The 23,382-nt window shown below is 52.4% G+C and overlaps 1 protein-coding gene across 2 annotated transcripts in view; it reads right to left on the bottom strand.

Moving 5' to 3' along the window:
* Positions 1-1,371: 1,371 nt before the first annotated feature.
* Positions 1,372-23,382, bottom strand: part of UHRF1 (ubiquitin like with PHD and ring finger domains 1) — a gene marked incomplete at its 5' end in the record, with an annotated part of 31,455 nt that continues 9,444 nt past the window's right edge. The window contains 14 exons of one of the 2 annotated variants that reach the window (XM_079703082.1): positions 1,372-2,880; positions 6,362-6,460; positions 8,178-8,320; positions 8,414-8,555; positions 10,397-10,534; positions 10,607-10,769; positions 13,167-13,273; positions 14,315-14,419; positions 14,680-14,787; positions 14,879-15,002; positions 15,552-15,738; positions 15,831-15,931; positions 20,564-20,779; positions 22,911-23,071. In XM_079703082.1, the coding sequence (XP_079559208.1) occupies positions 2,734-2,880; positions 6,362-6,460; positions 8,178-8,320; positions 8,414-8,555; positions 10,397-10,534; positions 10,607-10,769; positions 13,167-13,273; positions 14,315-14,419; positions 14,680-14,787; positions 14,879-15,002; positions 15,552-15,738; positions 15,831-15,931; positions 20,564-20,779; positions 22,911-23,071 (1,941 nt within the window). In that variant the 3' untranslated portion in view covers positions 1,372-2,733. Of the gene's footprint in view, positions 2,881-6,361; positions 6,461-8,177; positions 8,556-10,396; positions 10,535-10,606; positions 10,770-13,166; positions 13,274-14,314; positions 14,420-14,679; positions 14,788-14,878; positions 15,003-15,551; positions 15,739-15,830; positions 15,932-20,563; positions 20,780-22,910; positions 23,072-23,382 lie in introns of both variants that reach the window. The other variant, XM_079703081.1, reaches the window with a different exon arrangement.

Genomic DNA, 23,382 nt, shown 5'->3' with positions numbered 1-23,382 from the left:
ACATGAAAAGATGCTCAACATCACTAATTATTAGAGAAATACAGGTCAAAACTACAATGAGGTATCACCTCACACCAGTCAGAATGGCCATCATCAAAAAATCTACAAACAATAAATGCTAGAGAGGGTGTGGAGAAAAGGGAACACTCTTACACTGTTGGTGGGAATGTAAGTTGGTACAGCCACCATGGAGAACAGTATGGAGGTTCCTTAAAAAACTAAAAATAGAACTACCATATGATCCAGCAATCCCACTACCGGGCATATACCCTGAGAAAACCATAATTCAAAAAAACACATGCACCCCAATGTTCATAGCAGCACTATTTACAATAGCCAGGGCATGGAAGCAACCTAAATGCCCATCAACAGAGGAATGGATCAAGAAGATGTGGTATATATATACGATGGAATATTACTCAGCCATAAAAAGGAATGAAATTGGGTCATTTATAGAGATGTGGATGGACCTAGAGAGTGTCATACAGAGTGAAGTAAGTCAGAAAGAGAAAAGCAAATATCATAAAATAACACACATATGTGGAATCTAGAAAAAGGTACAGATGATCTTATTTGCAAAGCAGAAATGGAGACACAGATGTAGAGAACAAATGTATGGATACCAAGGGGGAAAGGGGTGGGGTGAGAGGAACTGGGAGACTGGGATTGACACATATACACTATTGATACTATGTATAAAATAGACAAATGATGGGAACATGCTGTATAGCACAGGGAACTCTGCCTAATGCACTGTGGTAAATGGGAGGGAAATCCAAAAGGGATGGGATATCTCTATGTGTGTGGCTGATTCATTTTCTTGTGCAGTGGAGGCTAACACACCATTGTAAAGCAACCATACTCCAATAAAAATTAATTTAAAAAATAAAAACAAAAAAACCTTGCCTCATCCTTGGTCTCTGACTCCTGCTGGAAACAGCATTTCAGGTCCAGCCTCCACACCCCCATGTACCCCCATCTCCCCAGGCCTGCAAAGGGCCGCCTGGGGTCAAGCAGCTCCTTAGCCGATGATTCAGGCTGCTGACACCCCCTCAAGGCAGAGCCAGTCTCCTAGTGGGGGACCACAACAGCCTCCATTTCTTCTAATGTAAATGGGGACAGTGCCACCCACCTTGGTGACACTAAGTGACATCTGGCTCCAAGCTAGAAGGCCTGGTTTGGCCCCTATGGACCGCTGCACGTCACTTGGACCTTGTGGGCCTCAGTTTTCTCATCTGCAAAGTGGGAATGATGCCACCTGCCTAGTCTGACTCCCGGGGTTTTTGTAAGGAGAAAATGTGTTACTAAGCTATAAAAGTGCCTGGTGGGCTACAAAGCACTTTGCAAACAGAAGACACAACCAAATTCATCTGTAAAAGGCATTTATTCTGAGAATCTAAAACCTGGACAGAGAATATTGAAGTTCATAGAAAAAGCCTACACAGGATTTCGTCGTTTATTCCTAATACATTAACCACCTAATAATAAGGAAAAAAAGAGAAACTTTTAAAACAATATCGCTCCAGTTTGTCTGCAGTTATGTGATTTAAAATATCCCTGTTCTGTTGAGGTATAAGCTGCAAACTTTGGTCAAGTTAGAAACATTAACAAATCATTCCAAAAAACACAAAACTCCCCCCCGCAAAAAAAACACAACCAAACCCTAAGTTATTAGCTTTCTCGGTACATATACAGTAACTACAAAAAAAATTTCATTTAGAAAGGTTTTTTTTTTTTTTTAAACGTTTCCCTCTTGTAATTCCCAATTGGCGAGTTGAAAATTCAACTTCGAGGATCGACAAAAGTCCCATCGTCCCCACTCGCTCACCCGGGGTCTCCAGGGAGGCGTTGGAGGACCACAGTTTGAGATTCTGGTTGGCACTGTCAACAATCCAGTGCTGAGAAAGAGCCCCGCGTTGAAGAAGGAAGGAGGGACCAAAGGCACTTGAACGTGGCCCCAGGCGTTTGCTTCCATGGCGTCCAAAGGGGACGTCGCTGGGCCGCCCATCGGCCCCCATGGAGGGGAAGAGTCCAGCGGAGGTAGCTTCGGTGTGGCCCCAGCTCTCTGCTCGGGTGGCCGGTGGGGACGCAGAAGCAGCCCAGTGGGGGATGGCTTGGAGGCAGGGGGGTTCAACTGGGCCCAACGGGACTTCTCCGCTTTTCCTTTGAACAGCTTTTCCTTTGAACACTTTCCTGCCGGCGATGCAGGGCCAACACCACACCCAGGGCCACCGCCAGGCGGGATTTCACCTCTGGGGGCCTGACCCACCAACCTTGAAAAGATTGTTCTGGGCAGCCTGGCGCCGTCTTGTGAGTCGGCGGCCAGAACAGCTGAGAACCTGATGCTGGGAATTTCAGTGGCCTTCACGCCAAGTTGTTTCTAATTCCATCCTCAGAAGAAAAACAAATTTTTTTTTTTTTTTGGTTTTTGGGTTTTTTTTTTTCCGCTGATAAATTGCAGCCTTTTATTTATTTATTTATTTATTTTTAAAACCAAAATAAAAACACGGAGAAGTCCGACTTTCTTCCTTCCTTTGAGCCACAATACAAATTCCTGAAAATTTTATAGATCAAAAAAAAAAAAACCCAAACCGGGAAGACGAGGCTTTTTTTTTTTAGGGAGTGGAGGAAAAACTACATGTTTAAGTTAAGCTCACTAAAAACAAAATGGGGGCCACAGACCCCCCCGATAACGTTTTTTTAAAAAAACACCCGGCGAGAAGTGCTTGAGGATCACCGTCCGCTCCCGTAGCCAGGGAAGAGCTGGTTGAGGACAGCCTGCAGCGGCTGGTTCACGTGCATGGTGTAGCTCCGGCCCAGGTCATAGCGGCAGGCCGGGCAGCTGAACACCTGGGCCCTGAAGGACCTGTCCAGGCAATCCTGCGGGAGAGCGGGTGGTGAGAGGTGCTCCTGGCCACCCACTGTCCCCCTGGGGCGGTGTCAGGAGCCCAGAGGCCCCTCCTGAACCTCAGTCTCACTTGCCATTGCTGGCTGCCCATCACCAGCCCAGCTGCCCCAGGTTCAAAGACTCCAAGGTCGGGAATTCCCTGGCGGTCCAGTGGTTAGGACTCCGCACTTTCACTGCTATGGGAGCGGGTTCAGTCCTTGGTCAGGGAACTAAGATCCCACAAGCCGAGCGGTGTGGCAAAAAAAAAAAGAAAAAGAAAAAAAAGACTCCAAGGTCACCCCGGCCACCAGGCCCCTGTACCTGCAGGTCACACCACCTGACAGGTCCGTGCCCTGGCTTGTCACCCGTGCCTCGGCTCAAGTCCCCTCCTCAGAGGACCCCTCCTCGAAGCCCCTGGAACATCCCCGCCTCACCTCACCCTGTCTGCTTTCAAAACAGCACCTTCCGCCTTCTGGAATCATCTTGTCGACTAACCTGCTGGCGTGTAACACACCAGACACTCCCCAAGATGGGGGCTGTGTCTCCCTGAATCTCCTGGCACCAAGCACAGGACCCAACCCAGAGTAGGTGCTCAATGAACACGTGTTGGTGAGAAGACGGGAGGAGAGGGAGGAAGGAGGGAGTCTGGACGCTGAGCCAGACTTCTGGGTTTGAACGCACTTATCAACCCAGCGATGCCAGGGGAAGAGCCAGGTGGAGCCCGAGCTGTGAGGCTGACAGGCCCTACCTCCCCGTTGGAGCAACAGGCTGAAGACGCCATGGGGAGCAGGCACCTGCACAGGCGCACACACCTGAAGGATGGCGCCAGGCAGGTGGGTGAGGGGCAACACCAAGCTGGTGAAAACCTGCTGCTGCCACGGCCGCTACCGCTGGATGCAGGTGGCTGCTTTTGATCCCTATAGTTAAAAAGTCCTGGACTTCCCTGGTGGTCCAGTAGTTAAAAATCCACCTGTCAATGCAGGGGACACAGGTTCGAGTCCTGGTCCGGGAAGATCCCACATGCCGCGGAGCAACTAAGCCCGTGTGCCACAACTACTGAGCCTGCGCTCTAGAGCCCGCGAGCCACAACTACTGAGCCCGCGCTCCTAGAGCCCGTGCTCTGAAACAAAAGAAGCCATAGCCCCCGCTCGCCACAACTAGAGAAAGTGCAAGCACAGCAACGAAGACCCAGCACAGTCAAAAAAATACAACAAAGACAAAAATAAATAAATAAATAAACTCCTGTGTTCTTTTCCAATATAAAGTCTATAGCCTGATCCCAGGCACAAGAGATAGTGCTTTCTGCTCAACACACTAAGACTTGGGTTCAAAATCAGGTTCTGGACCGCTGCACAATTCACAATGGCCAAAAGGTGGAAACACCACGAGTCCATCCACGGATGATGGCTAAACACAATGTGGTCCATCCACACGCTGCCATGTGACTCAGCCTTCAAAAGGAAAGAGGTTCTGACACACGTGACAACATGGATGAGCCTGAACACGATGCTCAGTGAGAGAAACCAGACACAGAAGGACAGATACTGTCTGACTCCACTCATGCAAGGTCCCTAGAGAGTGAGATCCACAGAGACAGGAAGTAGATGGTGGGGGCCAGGGGCTGGGGGAGGGGCTGGGGAGTCAGTGTTTAATGGGGACAGAGTTTCAGTCTGGGAGGATGAGAAAGTTCTGGAGATGATGGTGGGGATGGTTGCATAACAATGTGAATGTACTTAATGCCACTGAGCTGTGCACCTAAAAAATAGTTAAAATGGTAAAGGTTATGTTATCTGTATATTACCACAGTAAAAATATTTTAATAGAGTAAAAACAAAATCAAATGCTGGGACATCAGGGTGGAGGGTCAAAGCCATTTCCCCACAGCCCCTCAGACGCTGAGCTCACTGGAGACGAACGACAGTCGTGAGGATGCCCAGGACAGACACGCACTCGCCAGGGCCACCTCTTTCACACTGGCGGCACGGCGGCCGCAGGTGTGGTGACTCCCTGAGCCGCTCGGCCTGACCTCACACGTGCCCCGCATCTCAGTGTCCGGCTGCACGCTGGCCAGGTACACCTCAGAGCCAGAAGGGTGCTGCGATGCCCCTTTCCACGGGGCAAAGGGGCTCAGCACGGTTACAGCCTTTCCAAGGTCACACGGCCAGAAAGGGCAAAGCCGGGGGTCAAAGCCACACTGCCGACCCCAATGATGTGTTCTCACCCCGCTCTGCCAAGCCTCTGAGCCCCCTCGGGCTCCACACGGCCTCAGACACCCAGGGGCATCTCTCCCGGCCACACAGCTGAAGGGCCTCGGTCAGGCCACATGGCACGACTGCTGCCCAAGTGTCCATGTTCTCAGAGTCCATCCCCTGGTCTAATAAGTGACCCGACGCCCTGGACCAAGATGGCCCCGAGGCGAGAGAGCAGCTCAGAGACCCAGGGTGACCGGGAGGCAGGGACAGTCCCTTCTAAATTACGTGCCTGCACTGCCATGAGTTCCTACTGATCGACTCTGGCCAGAAGGCACTGCAAAGACACCATACACGCAGACCAGCGCTTCCCAAGTTGGGGGACCCCTGGGACCGAGTGGGTGGGTTCTCGGATGCTGCTCAGCCCCCCAGCACCCAGGACACCCCATGGTGTGTTCATTCTGGTGTCGTTCACCCCAAGACAGAGAACGACCCGGCCCCAAACGTCAGCACTGCTTGGCGAGACCCTGGTCTGGCCCAATCTCAGCCCCTCCCAATCTCTTTTTTCAAAAGCATCAGATCGGGTACTGTTTCCCTCCCAAGACTGACCACTGGCCAGAGCCCTCCAGCCCCGCCACCTGGCCGCCCTCCCCTGCCCTTTTCCCCAACAGGCCCTGGCTACTCCAACATGCCTGTGGGTCTAAGCTTCTGCACAGGTCACTCTGCCTACCTGGGATGCTGCCCCAAGGCCCGCCTCAGGTGGCAGGTTAGTGCCACCTCCTCCAGGAAGCCTTCCTCCCTGCTCCTCTAGGGGATAAGCGCCTCATGCCTCACCAGCCCAGCCCACTTAATCATTTAGTATGACCAGATCCCAGGCCAGGACAATAGCCCATCCTCTCCCACACCGGACCTCCAGGCACCTAAGAGGCTGGAGAGGACCAGTGCATGGCCCCTAAGGAAAGCAGGCGCCGACCTGTTGAAGGCACAGCAGAGGGCCGGTGTGGCTGGAGGTTCGGGACAATGGGAGGGTGGGCAGTGGCTGGGCGTGGAGTTTGCGTTGGGTGCTGGGGCACCAGGAGGGTGGGGAGCAGGAAGCAAGTGACGGGCGCCTGTGATTAAGGCTGGGGTGCTACTGTAACCCAGGTCGCCCGGAAAAGAGACCCTCAAGCCCCTCAAAGGGCCGGGGGCGGGAGGTGCAGAAGCAAAACCGGCAAGCCCAGGTTGGCAGCGGGGGTCCGATCACCCCTCCAGGACCTCCCGTCCGGGGCCCTCAGTGCCCACTCACCTTGCACACGGTGTGCTGGCACACGGTTGTGATCGGGCGGTACACCAACTCCTGGCAACAAATACACTGGAACGCCTCCTCCACTTTGCTCAGGAATTTCTGGAAGCAGAGGAGAGGGTGCATGAGCCCTGCAAAGGCTCAGTTCCCCAGAGTGAACGAGCACGACAAGTCCCCAGACTCCCTGCTTAGCCCTCGCCCTGGCCCGAATCTCATCCTCTGGCACCAGAGCACACGCAGGCTGGAGATCAAGACCGCACTCCATCAGCGCTTCTCTCGGCACAGAGCCCAGCTCTGCGACACACAGCACAGCCTGCCTGCCGCCCACTGCTCAGACCCCGGGCTCCAGCGGTGGATGAGACAGAGAAACGCCTGCCTTCTTGGAGCCTGGGGCCCAGCAGGGAAGACCAGAGATTAAGCAGGTGAAAGACAGAAAGGTCATAGCAGTGCTGGGAAAAGGATAGCAGGGAGCCCCAGAAGGAGAGCGGTCAGAGTCCCCCCGTGGAGAAGGTGACCTGTCAGCAGAGAGACCCGAAGGACGCGGGGCGGCTGAATCACAGCCTCCTAAGATGTCCACGTTCGAATCCCGGGACCTGTGAACGTGTCACCTCATGGGGCAGAGGGGACTTCGCAGGTGGGGTTAAGGCCCTTGAGACAGGGATGACCCTGGAATCCCCAGGGGTCCTTATAAGAGGGAGGCGGGAGGGTCAGAGGCAGAGAGAGACGGGAGATGCTGCGCTGCTGGCTGTGAGGATGCAGGAGGGGCCGCGAGCCAGGGATGCGGCGCCTCTAGAAGCTGGAAAAGGCGGGAACCGATGCTCCCCTGGAGCCTCCGGAAGGACCAGCCCTGCCCACACTTGGACTTTACCCCTAAAGGCTCACCTGTTAGGGCAGCCACAGTGATTTCATGCCGGAGGGAGACTGAGCCAGGAGGGCTGGGGTGGAAGGTACTTCCCCAAAGAGAAACCCACGAGGGCAGAGGCCGTGCAATGGCATGACCAGGAGGAAGAGTCCAGAAGGAGAGGACGTCAGCAGTAACGGGCCGCTCGCCCAGGGCTCAGAGGATCTTGGTTTGACCCTGACTGTGAGCCATGGAGAGCCAATCCCCACCAGGCAGGGGCAGCCAGAGGACGCTGAGCCACTCACTTCCAGTGACCCATCAATGTCACTCACCCCACTAAGGCAGGAGGGTCAAAAAAAAGACAGTGCCGGTTTGGCGGTTCCTCAGAAATTTGAACACAGAATGACTTTATGATCCGGCAATCCCACTTCTGGGTTTATGCCCAAGAGAACTGAAGACAGGGCTGCAGAGACTTGCCCACCTGTGTTCACAGCAGCACTGTTCACAACAGCCAAAAGCTGGAAGCAACCCAAGGGTCCACTGAGAGATGATGGATAAACAAATTCCATCTGTACAGTGGAATATTACGCAGCCTTAAAAAGGAAGGAGAGTCTGACACCTGCCACAACACGGATGGACCGTGAGGACATGATGCTCAGTGAGAGAAACCAGACACAGAAGGACACACACTGTCTGATTCCACTCAATGTGAGGTCCCTAGAGGAGTCGGATCCACTGAGACAGAAAGTAGATGGTGGAGGCCAGGGGCTGGGGAGTCAGTGTTTCATGGGGACAGAGTTTGTTTGGGAAGATGAGAAAGTTCTGGAGACAATGGTGGGGATGGTTGCACGACAGGCTTAATGCCACTGAGCTGTGCACTTTAAATAGTTCAGATGGTCAGTTTCATGTTTTCTCTATTTTATCACAATGGAAAGAAAGAGGCCCCGGCCAGGCCCCGGGGAGGGTAGGGGGGCTCACCGGCCCGTCCTTGAGTGACTTCAGGATCTCCGTCCACAGCTTTGTGTTGCTCTTGTCCTCCTTGATGAGGCTGCTCTGCTGGGTGGTGAGGCTGTAGGGCTCCACCTTGGTCTTCTTGGGTGCCCCTCGTGAGGACCCGTCGCCTGGGACAGAGCAGGGCAGGTGAGGGTGGAGCCCCCCCCCCCCGAGCACGAGGATGGGGTCCCAAGTACGAGGACGGCCGTGGAGACACCCACCAGCCGACTTGCTTTTCCGCTTGCCCTTCCTGGGGGACGTGAAGTCCTCCTCTCCGTCGTCCTCTTTCTCCAGGGCTTCCCTCTTGCTGTTTTCCTTCTCCTTCTCCCTCCTGGCCAGGGCCTCCAGGTAGCCTTCTGGGTACTGCGAGGAAGAGAAGACAGGACAGTCACCCCTACCCGGTCCCCAGCCGGGCCCCAGAGACAGACTCTGTGCTCCCTTGGCCTCAGCTCAGAGGCCTCCACCAACTTAACTCTGGAGCAGTAACTAAGCACAGAAACTCACAGGAACAAACGTTAATGGCACAGCGGCAGTGAGCGAGATAATGAGAGATAACGCGCGGTAGAGGCCCACCATCAGATCAAGCAAAGAAGACAGTCTTTTTCCTTTTGTTTTATTTTTTGGGTTTTTTTGGCCGTGCCCCGCAGCTTGTAGGATAGGATCTTGGTTCCCTGACCAGGGATTGAACCCTTGGCCTCAGCAGTGAAAGCGCCGAGTCCTAACCACTGGACGGCCAGGGAACTCCCAAGACAGTCCTGGTATCTTTCCATTTCAATGAGAAGTAGGCAAACTTTTCCAGCCAGGGGTCAGGCAGTAAAAGTTTCGGGCTCTGTGGGGACAAAAGCCGGCCCAGCCCCTGTGGGATTGAATGGGCGTGGCTCGGGCCCCAGGAAGATTTCGTTTACCCACCACTGGCCCAGGGCCTTAGCTCCACAACCTGATTCTGATGGGTCTTGGACTCCTCTGAGCCTCATCAGGCATTATCTAATTAGAAACGGGGTTCTAAGGCACCTACAACCACATCCGATTCTCCAGTGTTTCATCAAGAAACCCTCAAGCTTTTCTAGCAACACAAACTTGCAACAAAGACGTAAGTTCTAAATAAAACAGTGTGCCTGACCCACGGCTCTCTCTCCCCAGTTCCTCCACGTCTAAAAGTCCCTGTGTTTGTGACCACCTAGAGGGGTGGGATAGGGAGGGTGGGAGGGAGACGCAAGAGGGAGGAGATATGGGGACATATGTGTATGTATAGCTGCTTCACTTTGTTATAAGGCAGAAACTAACACACCATTGTAAAGCAGTTATACTCCAATAAAGATGTTAAAAAAATGAAAAAATAAATAAAATAAAATAAAATTCCCTGTGGAACAACCAGTGTGTTCAAAAGGCAACTCTCTGTGGCCTCCCGGGGCGGGGTAGGTGCTATCGGACTCTCAACCGCAATTAAGATTCCTTAAATAGTCCCACCACGACTTATCAGCTGGAAATCAGGATCACCAGGAGGAACAGAAAACACCATAATTATAGTGCAAAAAAGCCGTACTCTGCACACACTGGGTGAACTCTTGAAGATGGAGGATTCTGCTGCTATAAAGAGGTGAGTGATTGCTCCGGGGAATCAGTCCACCCTATCTTTACATTTAGACCTTGCTCTATTCTATATTTAGACCAATTTTATTGGTTTGTCTGCTTTGGGGGTAGGGAGGGGTGATGGACAGACAGGAGAAAGAGAGATGAGGGACTTCCCTGGAGGTCCAGTGGTTAAGACTCCACCTTTCAATGAAGGGGGCACAGGTTCAATCCCTGGTCAGGGAGATCCTGCAGGCTGCAAGGTACGGTCAAAAAAAACAAAAGAACAAAAAAACAAAGAGACAGGGAAGAGGGGGAGGAGGAGAGGGGACGGGAGGGGACTGGCCAAGAGAGAGGAGACAGGACTCCAGATTGATTTTGGATAAGCTCTTCAAACACAGCTCAGATAAGGAAGCCCAGCTCTCAGCTCTAACATCACGAAAGCAAAGAGGCGAACCTGCCCGAGTCACCCCTCCCCTATATCCACTGGCTGAAGGACAGGGATGGTACAGCCAGCGAGGTGTCACCAGCTCACAGCCTGGAAATCGTCCGGGATGAGAAAAACCCCAGAGAGCATGGCTCCCCGCTCAGGCCCTGGGCACAAGCTCCAGCTGTGAGCACAGGCCTAGACGCACCTGCATGGTCAGCCCCAGCTTCTTGATCCGGTCCTTCCCCTCCTTGGTCCAGGGTCCCGGCTCGACGTCATCCCTGCGCAGGAGGAAGCGCCACACCAGGAAGCCAGACTTGCCTTTCTCGGGCCAGTACCTCACGACCTGCGGGAAGAAGCGTGGGGTCAGTGACCTGGGGGCCAGGGGCGGGGGGCAGGCACGGGGGCCCCCACTCACCTTGTAGATGCCGTCGTACCGGTTACCCTCGATGGGGGCGTACTTGCTGTGCTTGCGGCCCTTGACATTCCGCACCACCCGGACCGGCTTCCCCGACCGCCAGTCCTTGGCCTCGGCCCCTTTGAGGTCGTTGATGGGGGCAAAGCAGTTCAGAGCCAGCGCCCTGCGGGGAGAGCCGGGCCCACACGCTGGACTGCGTCCCCCAGAGAGAGGGGGTCGCGTCCCAAGCCCCCCGCCCCATGAACATGTGACCTTCTTTGGAAAGACAGTGTTTGCAGATGAAGTCAAGTTCGGAGGCAGTCAGAATGGATTAGAGTGGGCCCTGAACCCAATGACCGGTGTTCTTATAAGGAAAGGGAAACTGAGGGAGTTCCCTGGTGAGAATTCAGCGCTCTCACTGTCGAGGGCCCAGGTTCGATCCCACATCGGGGAACTAAGATCCCACATCCCATAAGCCGCACCGAGACATGGCCCAAAAAAAAAGAAGAAAATTTTTTAAAAATAAATAATTTAAAAATAAAAATTAGGACTTCCCTGGTGGCACAGTGGTTAAGGATCTGCCTGCCAATTCAGGGGACACGGGTTCGAGCCCTGGTCTGGGAAGATCCCACATGCCGTAGAGCAACTAATAAGTCCGTGCGCCACAACTACTGAGCCTGTTCTCTAGAGCCTGCAAGCCACAACTACTGAAGCCTGCGTGCCACAACTACTGAAGCCCGCACACCTAGAGCCCGTGCTCCGCAACAAGGGAAGCCACTGCAATGAGAAGCCCGCACACCACAACGAAGAGTAGCCTCCGCTCGCCGCAACTAGAGAAAGCCCGCGTGCAGCAACGAAGACCCAACGCAGCCAAAAGTAAATAAATAAATTTATTTTTAAAAAAATAATAAATAAATAAAATAAAAATTAAAAATAATAAAAAAATAAAAGACACATTAGGGGACAGGGCCCCATGAAGACTGAGGCAGGGGTTGGAGTGGCACATCTACAAGCCAAGGGACACCAAGGAAGGACCCTCCCCTGGAGGTTCCAGATGGAGGACAGCCCCGAGACACCTTGACTTTGGACTCTGGGCCTCCAGAACTAGGCAAGAATAAATTCCTGTTGTTCTAAACCACCCAGTTTGCGGTGTTTTGGTACTAGAGCCACAGGACACTAACAACGATGTGGGGGAAGATGTCACCCAGGAGAAAGCAGGTGGCACACAAACGCGGGCTGGGCCGGCAGGCCTGTCCCGACAAAGGGCACAGCGGCCTGGGGTCGGTGGACCGGAGGTCAGCTCAGCATCTGATGCAACGCCGCCACCTTCCTCAGGTGAACAAGAAAGAGAGCTGCCACCGCACAGCTGTTCTCCCGTGCAGATGGCAGTTGTTAAAGAACGGATTTCTTAGAGTTTTAAGTCCGGACTTTTATCACTGCTCATGAGCAGTTCCTCACACTATTAAATCTCCTCCAAAAATGAGATTTTTTTTTTCTTGGCTGCACCACGTGGCACACGGGATCTTAGTTTCCCAACCAGGGATCGAACCCGCGCCCCCTGCAGTGGAAGCACGGAGTCTTAACCACTGGATCACCAGAGAAGTCCCAAAAATGAGATTTTTTAAATGGCTAGTGAAATTTAAATATTCTACTAGACTAATACATGCACGAAAATGAACGCTTCCCTCTTTCTTAAAAAAAGATATTTAGGCAAAGAGCTTTCTGGAAAGTAAGAAATACCAATTTGTATTTCTACCAACAGTGGAACGCTAGTCTATGCCTTGGCATTTCTCAACACTGGAGAATTTGGGGCCAACTTTACAGGGTAAATAAATAGTATCTCATCATCACTTCAACGTGTATTTCTTTGATCACTAAAGGTGAACAAATTTTCATGGCCACTGTAGATCTGTGTTACTTGGCAGAATGATTTGCATGTCCTTTGCTTTTTTCTGTTAGTTTTTCTTATTGATTTGCAACACAGCTCTTTACATATAAAGGCATAACCATCATCAGGTGTCATGTTTGTGGCAGACTTTTCCCCCAAGAGTCACCTGCCTTTTCATTGTACTTATGGGTTTTATTGGTGTAATTTATAATACTTAGGTCATCAAATCTCTGTCTTTTCCTCTGGGCTCTGTGATGCTGTTTATGCTTTATCCCATCCTGTAATCGAGGCTCAGCAAACTCCTGCCCACCTCGTGGTGTTGCAGATAAAAGTTCTACTGGAACAGGGCTGTCCACACTCTTTTACATGTGCTCTGTGGCTGCTCACGTGCTATGACGGCAGAGTTGAGTGGTTGCCACAGAGACCGTGCGGCCCGCAAAGCCAAATACGTTTACTATCTGGCCTTTTGGGGGAAAAGTTTGCTTCAGTGCATCTGAATGACTCACAGGTGGACAGAGTAGGGAAGAGATGGACATTTGTGGTCCCTACGTTCCATCACACTGTTAATGGGAATCTAACTTCCTGCACATGAAAGCCCCAAACGGGACCCATCCCCTCCCCTGTGAAGCCATCAGAGGACAAGGCAGACAGACATGTGCTGGTGAAGAAATAGGAACACTCGATTCTGCAAACCTGTTGGTGTTGGTGAGTTTCTGATCACAGGACTGTTCTGCAGTCCGCTTGTTACCGGAAAGGTCTCGTCCACCGCTACCTGTGTATGTGAACGAGTTCCCGTGGTCCTGAAACAGATACGGAGGGCAAGCTGAACCCTCCGCGCAGAGGAGAGGAGAGACCCACTCAAAACAAACCCACACACACCCGTCAGGATGTCAACCGTCAAAGAATCAGGATGTCAGGATCAACTACCAAAAACACAGATAATAACAAGTGTCGGTGACAATGTGGAGAAACTGGAACCCTGTGCACAGCTGGTGGGGATGGAAAATGGTGCAGCTGCTGTGGAAAACGGTATGGAGGTTCCTCAACAAACTAAAAACAGAATCACCATGTGATCCGGCAATCGCACTTCTTTATATCCAGAAGAACTGAAAACAGGGACTTAAAGAGATTTTTGCAGATCCAGGTTCATAGCATTCCTCACAGTAGCTAAAATGTGGAAACAACCCAGGCATCCGCTGATGCATGACTGGATAAACAAAAATGTGGTCCGTCCACACACTGGAATATTGTTAAGCCTTAAAAACGAAGGAGAGGGCTTCCCTGGTGGCGCAGTGGTTGAGAGTCCGCCTGCCGATGCAGGGGACATGGGTTCGTGCCCTGGTCCGGGAAGATCCCACGTGCCGCGGAGCGGCTGGGCCCGTGAGCCATGGCCGCTGAGCCTGCGTCCGGAGCCTGTGCTCCGCAACGGGAGAGGCCACAACAGTGACAGGCCCGCGTACCTCAAAAAAAAAGGAAGGAGATTCTGACACGCTACACCGTGGATGGACCTTGAGGACATGATGCTCAGTGAGATAATCCAGACACAAAAGGACGAATACTGTGATCCCACTCACAGGAGGTCCCTAGAGAAATCAGATCCACAGAGACAGGAAGTAGATGGTAAGGACAGGGGCTGGGGGAGGGGATGGAGAGTCAGCATTTCCTGGGGACAGAGTCTCAGTTTGGGAAAGTTCTGGAGATGATAGTGGGGATGGTTGCATGACAGTGTGAATGTGCTTAATGCCACTGAGCTGTGCTCTTAAAAATAATTAAGATGGTTCAGTTTTACACTGAGTATTTGCCACAATTACATAAAAGCAAAACCAGCTTCCCACACTCACCACATCGTCCTCATACCCTCCAGCCAGGACCAGGGAGTACGCCCCATCGTTGCTCCGGCCGTGGATGCCTGCCACGTGAGGTCGATGGACCCCAGACTCGCTGACCTGTGAACACCACCGAGAAATAAGCGGCACCTCCTGGACCAGCCGCTGCTCGACGGCCCTCCTCGCTCCCGCCTTTGGAGCCAGCGCCTGACTCTTCCACTGAAAGCATCGCTCCTGTTATGAGAACCTCTGCCCCCGAGAGACCAAGTCCTGGACACACCAGGGAAGGACTTGGCGTGAATCCCCAGCCTCCTGCCCTTGGGATAGCCCTCCCCAGTGGAGGGGCTCCTGGAAGGCCGGGGCCCGACGTCTGCAGGTACCTGGACTCTGAACCTCCACATGGTGCCCACGGGGATGCCCGGGATGGGGCCAAAGTGGTTGGACGGCACAATGGTGCACTCCTTGGTGCGGCCCACGCACGCCATGCCCTGTCCATTCCAAAACAGAGGGGAGAGCAGCGTGAACGGTCGCGGGGGCGTGGGGGGCGGCAGGGGCGCACGGGGCGCGGGGCCCCCTCACCTTGCCCCAGTCCCGCTGCGAGGACGACGTGGCCGACGCCATCTTCGCCTTCTTCTTACTCTCCTTCAGCTTCTCGCCTGCCTGCACCACCTCGCTGGAGTCGATCCGGCACTCGGGGCAGTACCTGCGACCACAGGGACGTCACCCTCTGCCCGTGACGGCACGGCCACCTCCTTCCGGCCCCCTGCTGTCCTGTGCGTCCAAGACCGGGGCGGCGGCAGGGGGCTGAACTTGAATCCACGAGTGTGACATAAGAAAGCGAGTTCCTCGGTCGCACGGGCCACATCTGAAGTAGCCGCGTGTGGCGGGTGGCGCCCGTGGTGGACGGCGGACCCTGACCCCCTCCCGCTGGTAATGGCAGTGCCTCCCACAGTAAGGCCAAGTCCAGCCGGCACGTGGCAAACACACAGGGCAGCTCGACGGCACCTGCTCCCTGCCGTGGACTCGGTTTCCCCATCTCCACGGGGAGGGGACAGTGCAAACGACAGCCACTGCCGTTAGCAGGTCGGGGTCCTCAGACCACAGCCGAGCGTCACAACCATCCCCTCCAGCGCCAGGGACACCCACTGCGTTCCTGCCCGCCTTGCCTCCTCCCTGCAGGGAGCCAGGGCCCAGGCCTCGCACCCGCCCCCCACCGTCATCGCGTGGTCACCGGCAGCCTCCGGGCACTCACCACTCCTCCTCGGTGGGGATGCTGCTGAGCGGCGGGCACAGGCAGTACGTGTGGAAGGCCATGTCGCACTCGTCGCACAGCAGCTGCTTGTCGGGGTCCTGCTTGCCCCCGCACAGGTGGCAGGCGCACATGCGGCACGGCTTCCGTTCATCGTCCTTGCAGTGCTTGCAGGAGGGCCCGCTCTTCCCTGGACACAGGAGGATGGGGTCAGTTCGGGCAAGACCCCACCACACTGGGCGCCCTGCCCGCCCACCGCAGAGGGGCGGGATCAGAACTCACTTCTTGTCGGGTTTTCCACCATGGGGTTCCCCTCGCCAGGGCGCTCAATCTTGAAAACCTCGTCCACAAAGATGATCCGACAGTCGTTGAGAGAATCGTCCCTGTGAGAGACGGGCCGTTAGGACATCCCACGGGGCCGGCCCTGCCAAAGCGCCCGCCCGAGAAGACTTCGCCACGTCAACACAGTTCTCAGAGCCCGTGAACAGCTCCGCCTCTAATTGCATCAGAGAAGAGGCTTTTGCAGGGCACTGTGAACTCGATTAGCTACTCCCCTTGCAAATTCAAGTCCTACCAAATCAGGAACAAGGTGAAAACAACAGACAAACCAGAGTTTCATCACACGATGCATTTGAGAGAATCATTTCTAACCTGCGGGTAGACAAGGCCCATTTAACAAGGCCCAACAGGCAAAAGCAATAAAGTAGGTCCTGATCAAAATACAAAATCTCCTCTAAGTTAAAACGACCCCAGGGATCATCTCACCACCTCCATCAGATCATCCCACCACCTACATCATCGGCAACCATCTAGGGAAAGCAAATGCAAGTCAGGTGTATAATTTCACACTGTCTGAGAACCACATTCAAAAAGTAAAAGCAGGTGGAATCAATTTGAGGATGTTTTATGTAACCCAATGTATACAAAATATCATTTCAACATGTAATGAACATTAAGGAATTATTAACAAGCTAGTTTGCATTCTTTTTCAGCACTAAATCTTTGAAATCCATTGTGCATTTTACACTCACGACGCATCTTAATGTGTCCTGGCCACATTTCAAGGGCTAGGCAGCACGTGTGGCTCGTGGCTGTGAAGCCAGATGGGAAGGTCCAGATCTACCCACCAGTTCACAGGAAACACAGGGACAGAGGAACAGAGGAAATGACACTGTGAGGATGCCGGTGGGAAATCCAGACTGTGCAGATTCTGTGGGACAAACAACCAGGCTTCCCCAACAAATAAATTAGTACGCCTGCCAATGCAGGGGACAAGGGTTTGAGCCCTGGTCCAGAAGGATCTCACATGCCGCAGAGCAACTAAGCCCATGCACCACAACTACTGAGCCTGTGCTCTAGAGCCCACGAGCCACAACTACTGAGGCCCGCGTGCCTAGAGCCCGTGCTCTGCAACAATAGAGGCCACCACGGTGAGAAGCCCATGCTCGCTGCAACAAGAGAAAAGCCCGCGCACAGCAGTGAAGACCCAACGCAGCCAAAAATAAAATAAATAAATTTTTTTTAAAAAGAGAGAAATATCTGCCACCCTAACTGAAATCTGTGGACATTACTTAGATCTTAAACAAATAATTTTAAAAAAGAGTGAGCTAATTGGAAGGCTGAACAATGACTGGCTATATGTTAAGAAATTAGTTAATTTTTATGTTGTAATAATAGCATTAAAACTATGTCCCTTTAAAAGAGTCATTTTGAAGAAATATACTTGAAAATATTAACAGATACAATGAGTCGATGCTTGGGAGTTATTTCAATATAACGGCGGTGGTCATAATCTCAGATGAAGGAAAATTAAAAGAATTCATTGCTAGCCAACACACCTTTATAGAATAATGAAGGAAGTTCTTCAAATAGATAGGAAATTAAAAAGGAAAGCATCGGGCTTCCCTGGTGGCACAGTGGTTGAGAGTCCGCCTGCCGATGCAGGGGACACGGGTTCGTGCCCCGGTCCAGGAAGATCCCACATGCCGCGGAGCGGCTGGGCCCGTGAGCCATGGCTGCTGGGCCTGCGCGTCCGGAGTCTGTGCTCCGCAACGGGAGAGGCCACAACAATGAGAGGCCCACGTACCACCAAAAAAAAAAAAAAAAAAAGGAAAGCATCTTGGAGGAAAAAGAAGGAAGAAAGAATAGAAAGAGCAGAAATATGGGTCCATACAATAAATTATGCTCCTTACAGCTTTTCTAAATCATATATGATGATTGAAATAAAAACCATAACACCATCTGATGCTCAAGACAGTGACTATAAAGGAATGTGAATGGAAGAAAGATTTCCACACTTCCCTCAAAGTGGGAAAAGAGATACCAGTATGTCACACGTTTATACGGGAAAATCCAGAGAAACCACTAAGAAAACCGTATAAAGCAATACACTCCAAAAGACCATCAATAAATCAAGATAAACTCCTAAAAAATGCTTACATAACCCACAGGAAGGACAGAAAAAGAGCAACAGGAAAAAGAAACAGAGAAAACAAATAGAAAACAAATAACAAAATGGCAGGCTCAAGCCCTAACATACTAATAATTACCTTAAATGTAAATGGTCTAAATACAACTGACCCTTGACCAACATGAATTTGAACTGCACGAATCCAGTTATAGGCAGATTTTTTTCAATAGTAAATATGGCAGTACCACACAATCCCCAGTCGGTTGAATCCTCAGATGCGGAACCACGGATACAATGAACCGCAGAGATGGAAGGCAGACTGTAAGTTAATGCTCAGATTCTTATTAACTGCACAGGGGTCAGCATCTGTAACCCCCGAGTTGTTCAAGGGTCAATAATGTATGCCAAGTGGGACTTCCCTGGTGGTCCAGTAGTTAAGACTCCGGCTTCCACTGCAGGGGGCACAGGTTCGATCCCTGGTCAGGGAACTAGATCCCACACGCATGCCACAACTAAGAGTCCACAGGCCGCAACTAAGAAGTCCGCACGCCACAACTAAACGATCCCGCATGCCACAACTAAGACCCAGCACAGCCAAAATAAATAAATAAATGTTTAAAAATAAATAAATAAATAAATGTTTATAGCGGACCTACAATAATCTAAGTTGCTACCTCAAAGAAAAAAAAAAAAAAATAGAAAAAGAAAAGCAAAATCAACCCAAAGAAAGGAGAAGGGAGAAAATTACAAAGATGAGACCAGGGAATTCCCTGGTGGTCCAGTCCAGTCCAGTGGTTAGGACTCCGCACTTGCACTGCAGGGGGCATGGGTTCGATCCCTGGTCGGGAAGCTAAGATCCCACATGCTGCAGCCATAACTAACTAACTACATAAATAAAAATATTAAAGAAAAAAAAAGAGCAGAAATCAAAGAAATGGAAAACAAGAAAACATAAAAAAGAAACAAAACAAAAAGCAGGTTACTTCTTAACGATCACATCACTGTACCAGGGCCGAGCCCCGGGCCCTTGCCCCTCAACGCCCCTATCGGCCTCCTCCCTGGTCTCCCTGCGGCTATGCTGCCCCCTGCAGTCCATTCCCAGCTCGGCTGCCCGAGTGATGATTCCTAATCATAGGTCGAAGCCTGTGGCTCCAGTGCTTTCAGCTCTGATGGCTGCCAGCAACAGAGAATACACACCACCAGTTCCACACCACTCCCGGCCATGCCCTGAATGCTTCCTTCCTCCCTTCTCTCCCTCCACTCCAGCCCACTGGCCTCCTCGCAAGGCCACAAATGCACCAGGAATGGTCCTGCCCCAGGGCCTTTGCACTTGCTGTACCTATGCTCAGGACACTGTTGCCCCAGTAATCATGTCTATATACAATACATACAATGGAGTATTACTCAGCCACCAAAAAAGACATTCATCACGAAACATGGATGAGCCTTGAGAACATTATACTCGGTGAAAAAAGCCAGACACAAAAGGACAAGTCCTGTGTGGTCCCACTCATAGGAGGTGCCTAGAGTCATCACATCCATAGAGACAGGAAGTAGATGGTGGGGGCTGGGGGAGGGGCTGGGGAGTCAGTGTTTCCTGGGGACAGAGTTTCAGTTTGGGAAGATGAGAAAGTTCTGGAGATGGATGGTGGGGATGGTTGTCCAGCAATACATATGTACTTAATGCCACCAAGCTGTGCACTTAAAAACGGGTAAGATGATAAGTTTTCTACACACGCAGAGGCAAGGAAGAACAGGGCTCAGCAAACATTTTCTGCAAAGGGCCAGATGGTAAATATTATCAGCTTTGTGGGCCACACGGTTTGTTTCACAGTTACCCAGCTGTCCTCTCAGTGTCCTCCTAACACTGAGCAGCCACAGTGATTCAGTGAACAGATGGGCGTGGCCTGGTGCCAATAAAACTTTATTTGCCAATCAGGGGCGGGGCCGGCTCCGGCCTGCGGCCAGCAGCCTGCTGATTCCTGATGTGAAGGGCACCTCCATGTGGGTGTATGTAGTTCGGTGTACGTTCACGCCTGTTTGTGCACAGAGTACCCCTGGAAGGTGCCGGGAACCATCATGTCTCCAGAAAGAGGAGAACCAGGTGACCAGGGGACAGAAGAGACGGGAGAATATTAACTGTGTGGCCTTCAGTACTTTCTGAATTTTGCCCCTTTTAGACTTTTCACCTGTTTGCCAAATTCAAAACGACAAACAAAAGAGAACAAGGAAGGGCTTCCCTGGTGGCGCAGTGGTTGAGAGTCTGCCTGCCAATGCAGGGGACATGGGTTCGTGCCCCGGTCCGGGAAGATCCCACATGCCGCGGAGTGGCTGGGCCCGTGAGCCATGGCCGCTGAGCCTGCGCGTCCGGAGCCTGTGCTCCGCAACGGGAGAGGCCACAACAGTGAGAGGCCCGCATACGGCCAAAAAAAAAAAAAAAAAAAGAGAACAAGGAAGCTTGAAATCCCTGCCTGGGGCCCAGAGACAGTTCCCTAGGCGGGGTGAGCAGGTGGGGTGTGGAGACCCAGAGAGGAGGCAGAGACCAGGTGAAGGCCAGGCAGAGGCTGGGTGGAGGCCAGGCAGAGGCCGGCAGGCACTGACTCACCCGATCCTGACGTTGGCATGCAGCTCCCGCACCGTCCGGGTCTCACGTTTCCGCAGGATCTCCGCGTCGTACCAGAAGCCGCGATCCTTGGGGTTGTCAGGGTTGTAGTTGACCATGACCATCTGGCCCACCTCCAGGTCCTGCCATTTGATGATGTGTCGGGCGCGAGCCCGGACGTTCCGTGAGTTCATCTGCACCACTCCGTTCTCCGGGTAGCTGGGGGACGGGGGGAAAGCCCCACGCTCAGACCCCAGGTGTCAGGGGACCTCACTCCCTTGACGAGAGAGAGAAGCCAGGCAGAGAGGGCCGCCTGGTATACAGGTTTGGGTTGTGCTCATCACAGCAGCCTGGAAAGCCCCCTCCCCACGATCTCATTTGCTGGTGTCAAAAACACGCAGCTAGAGTGACACGTTCCAATTACAGAAGGTGTTGTGGGTTGAACTACATCCTCTAAAAACCTATGTTATGATTCCAACCCCTGGCACCTTGGAGTGGGACCTAATTTGGAAATAGGGTCGTTGCAGATATAAGGAGTTCAGATGACGTCCTAATAGAGTGGCCCTAAACCTAGTGACTGATGTCCTTACAAGAAGAGAGGATGAGATGCAGACAGAGGAGAACGACACAGGAAGAGGAGGCAGAGGCTGGCGGGATGTGGCCACAAGCCAAGGACTGCCGGTCCCACCAGAAGCTGGAAGAGGCAGCAAGGATTCTCCCCTTCAGGTTCTACAAGATTCACAGCCCTGTCACCACCTTAGTTTTGGACTTCTGGCCTCCAGGACTGTGACAGAATAAACTGCCAGAGCAATGCTAGTGGTACTTTGTTACGGCAGCCATAGGAAACTAAGACAGCAGGAAATGCGGGGAGGGAAGAACTTAACTTCTTCCACATACATGTGTTGAAAGTGATTTTTGTAAAGGGATGTACATTATTTCGTTTATGTAAATACAACATACTAGAGATTAGAAAATGATAGGAAGTCATTATTCTGGATATGCAGGAATATTCCAGCAGCCTCAAAAAAGGCATAAAATAATTGAGCTAAAAGTAGCATATTCTATTAGCAACAGAGTTAAGCCTCAGCTGTGAGGGGGACAACCCCAAATCTATTGAGACTAGCTCTATAGCCTGGTACTCATTATTTTTGCTAATAAACCACCAAGTACAAGGGCTGCCCAGCTTTTCCTGTGAAGGACCAGACAGTCAATATTTTTGGCTTTGTCATCGGTAGGTGTCTGTTGTGAATATTCAACTCGGCTGCTATTACCACGAGAGCAGTCACAGACAAGGTGTAAACAAATGGGTATTGGTGTGTTTCAATAAAGCTTTATTTACAAAAACAGGCTGTGGGCCAGATTTGGTCTGAGAACTAGAGTTTGCAACCCCTGACCAAGAGGATGGGAATGTTGCAAAAACTGTGATTCGCTCATCCAATTACTCCCATAATTCTTAGAGTTAAGCTTAGGATGTGCCAGAAACCGATGTAGACAGCAGGGACCGAGCAGAGAACCACAGAATGTGAGCTCCCTGTAGGCAGACACGCTTGCCCTCTGTTAGGTACTGAACTGTATCCCCCAAATTCATACACTGAAGCCCTAACACCCAATGTGACTGTATATGGAGACAGGGCCTTTAGGGGGTGTCATCAAAGTTAAATGAGGTCAAAAAGGCAGGGCCCTAATCCAAGGGGATTGGTGTCCTTATCAGAGGATCAGAGGAGTAAAAGACACCAGAGCTCGCTCTCTCTCTCTCTCTCTCTCTCTCCGTGCACACAGAGAAAAGGCCATGTGAGGATGCAGTGAGAAGACAGCCGTCTACAAGCCAGGAAGAGAGCCCTCACTGGAAACTAACCCTGACAGCACACTGATCTTGGGACTCTCAGCCTCCAGAACCGTGAGAAAATAAACGTCTGAGGTTGAAGCCACTCAGCCTGTGCTACGGTATGTTGTTACAGCTGCCAGAGCCCACTCAGACACCCTCTGTGTTCACAGACAGGAATCCCCCATGCCTATCGCAGGGCCTGGCACACAGTGAGTGCTCCATAAGTACTGTGTATTCCGGCGAAGGAGAGAGAGGACACCGAAGATGGTTTCACACAGTGCTATGTGGTATGAAGAAGATGGCACAGGAAACAGGGAGACTGCAACCCTGAGGAGACGACTGCGCAGGGTTCTCCGACGAGGTCCCCCCGATGCTGGTCCTCAGGGTGGGGGGGGCCTCTGTGTGGTTTGGGAGCACGAGGGTGGGGTCTTGGATCCCGATCATCACCTCCAAGGCAGTTCCAAACTCCAGGTCCCACGTCCATGGAGCCGCCACCCCAGGCCCCCCTGCCCCACAGATACTCACTCGTCGTATTTCACATGATAGACGATGTCGTCCTCCGGCTTCGGGCTGGAGGTGGAGCTGCAGGGCTCGTCCTGGGCCGGCACCTTCCTCGTCACCCTGATGACCTTGGCCTCAAACCACGCGCCCATGTTCGTGTCCCTCGCGTCCACGTACTCGCCAGCCTGCGGGGGCAGAGAGCTCTCACTCGGCCCAGGGTAGGGATGCCTGACGAGCAAACCGCCAAGAGCCTGCTTTGGTTCCTGGGCCCGGATGCTTCTCACTGTGGCACTGAGGACACGGGGCCTGGGTTGTTCTCCAGAGGGAGGCGGTCCCGGGCCCTGCGGGGGTCGGAGCAGCATCCCCGGCCCCACCCACTCGACGCCAGGCGACCCCCAGTCATGACGACCACAGATGTCCCCAGGCACCGCCCAGTGTCCCTGGGGGCAGAGCACCCCTGCCGCGTGGCCCAGGGAGGCCAGAGCTGCCCATCTTT

The sequence above is a fragment of the Hyperoodon ampullatus genome (genome assembly GCF_949752795.1).
Source record: "Hyperoodon ampullatus genome assembly, chromosome: 4".
Lineage (NCBI taxonomy): Eukaryota > Metazoa > Chordata > Mammalia > Artiodactyla > Ziphiidae > Hyperoodon > Hyperoodon ampullatus.
Note: the sequence above shows the minus strand (reverse complement) of the source record. Positions and strands in the feature narration are given on the sequence as shown.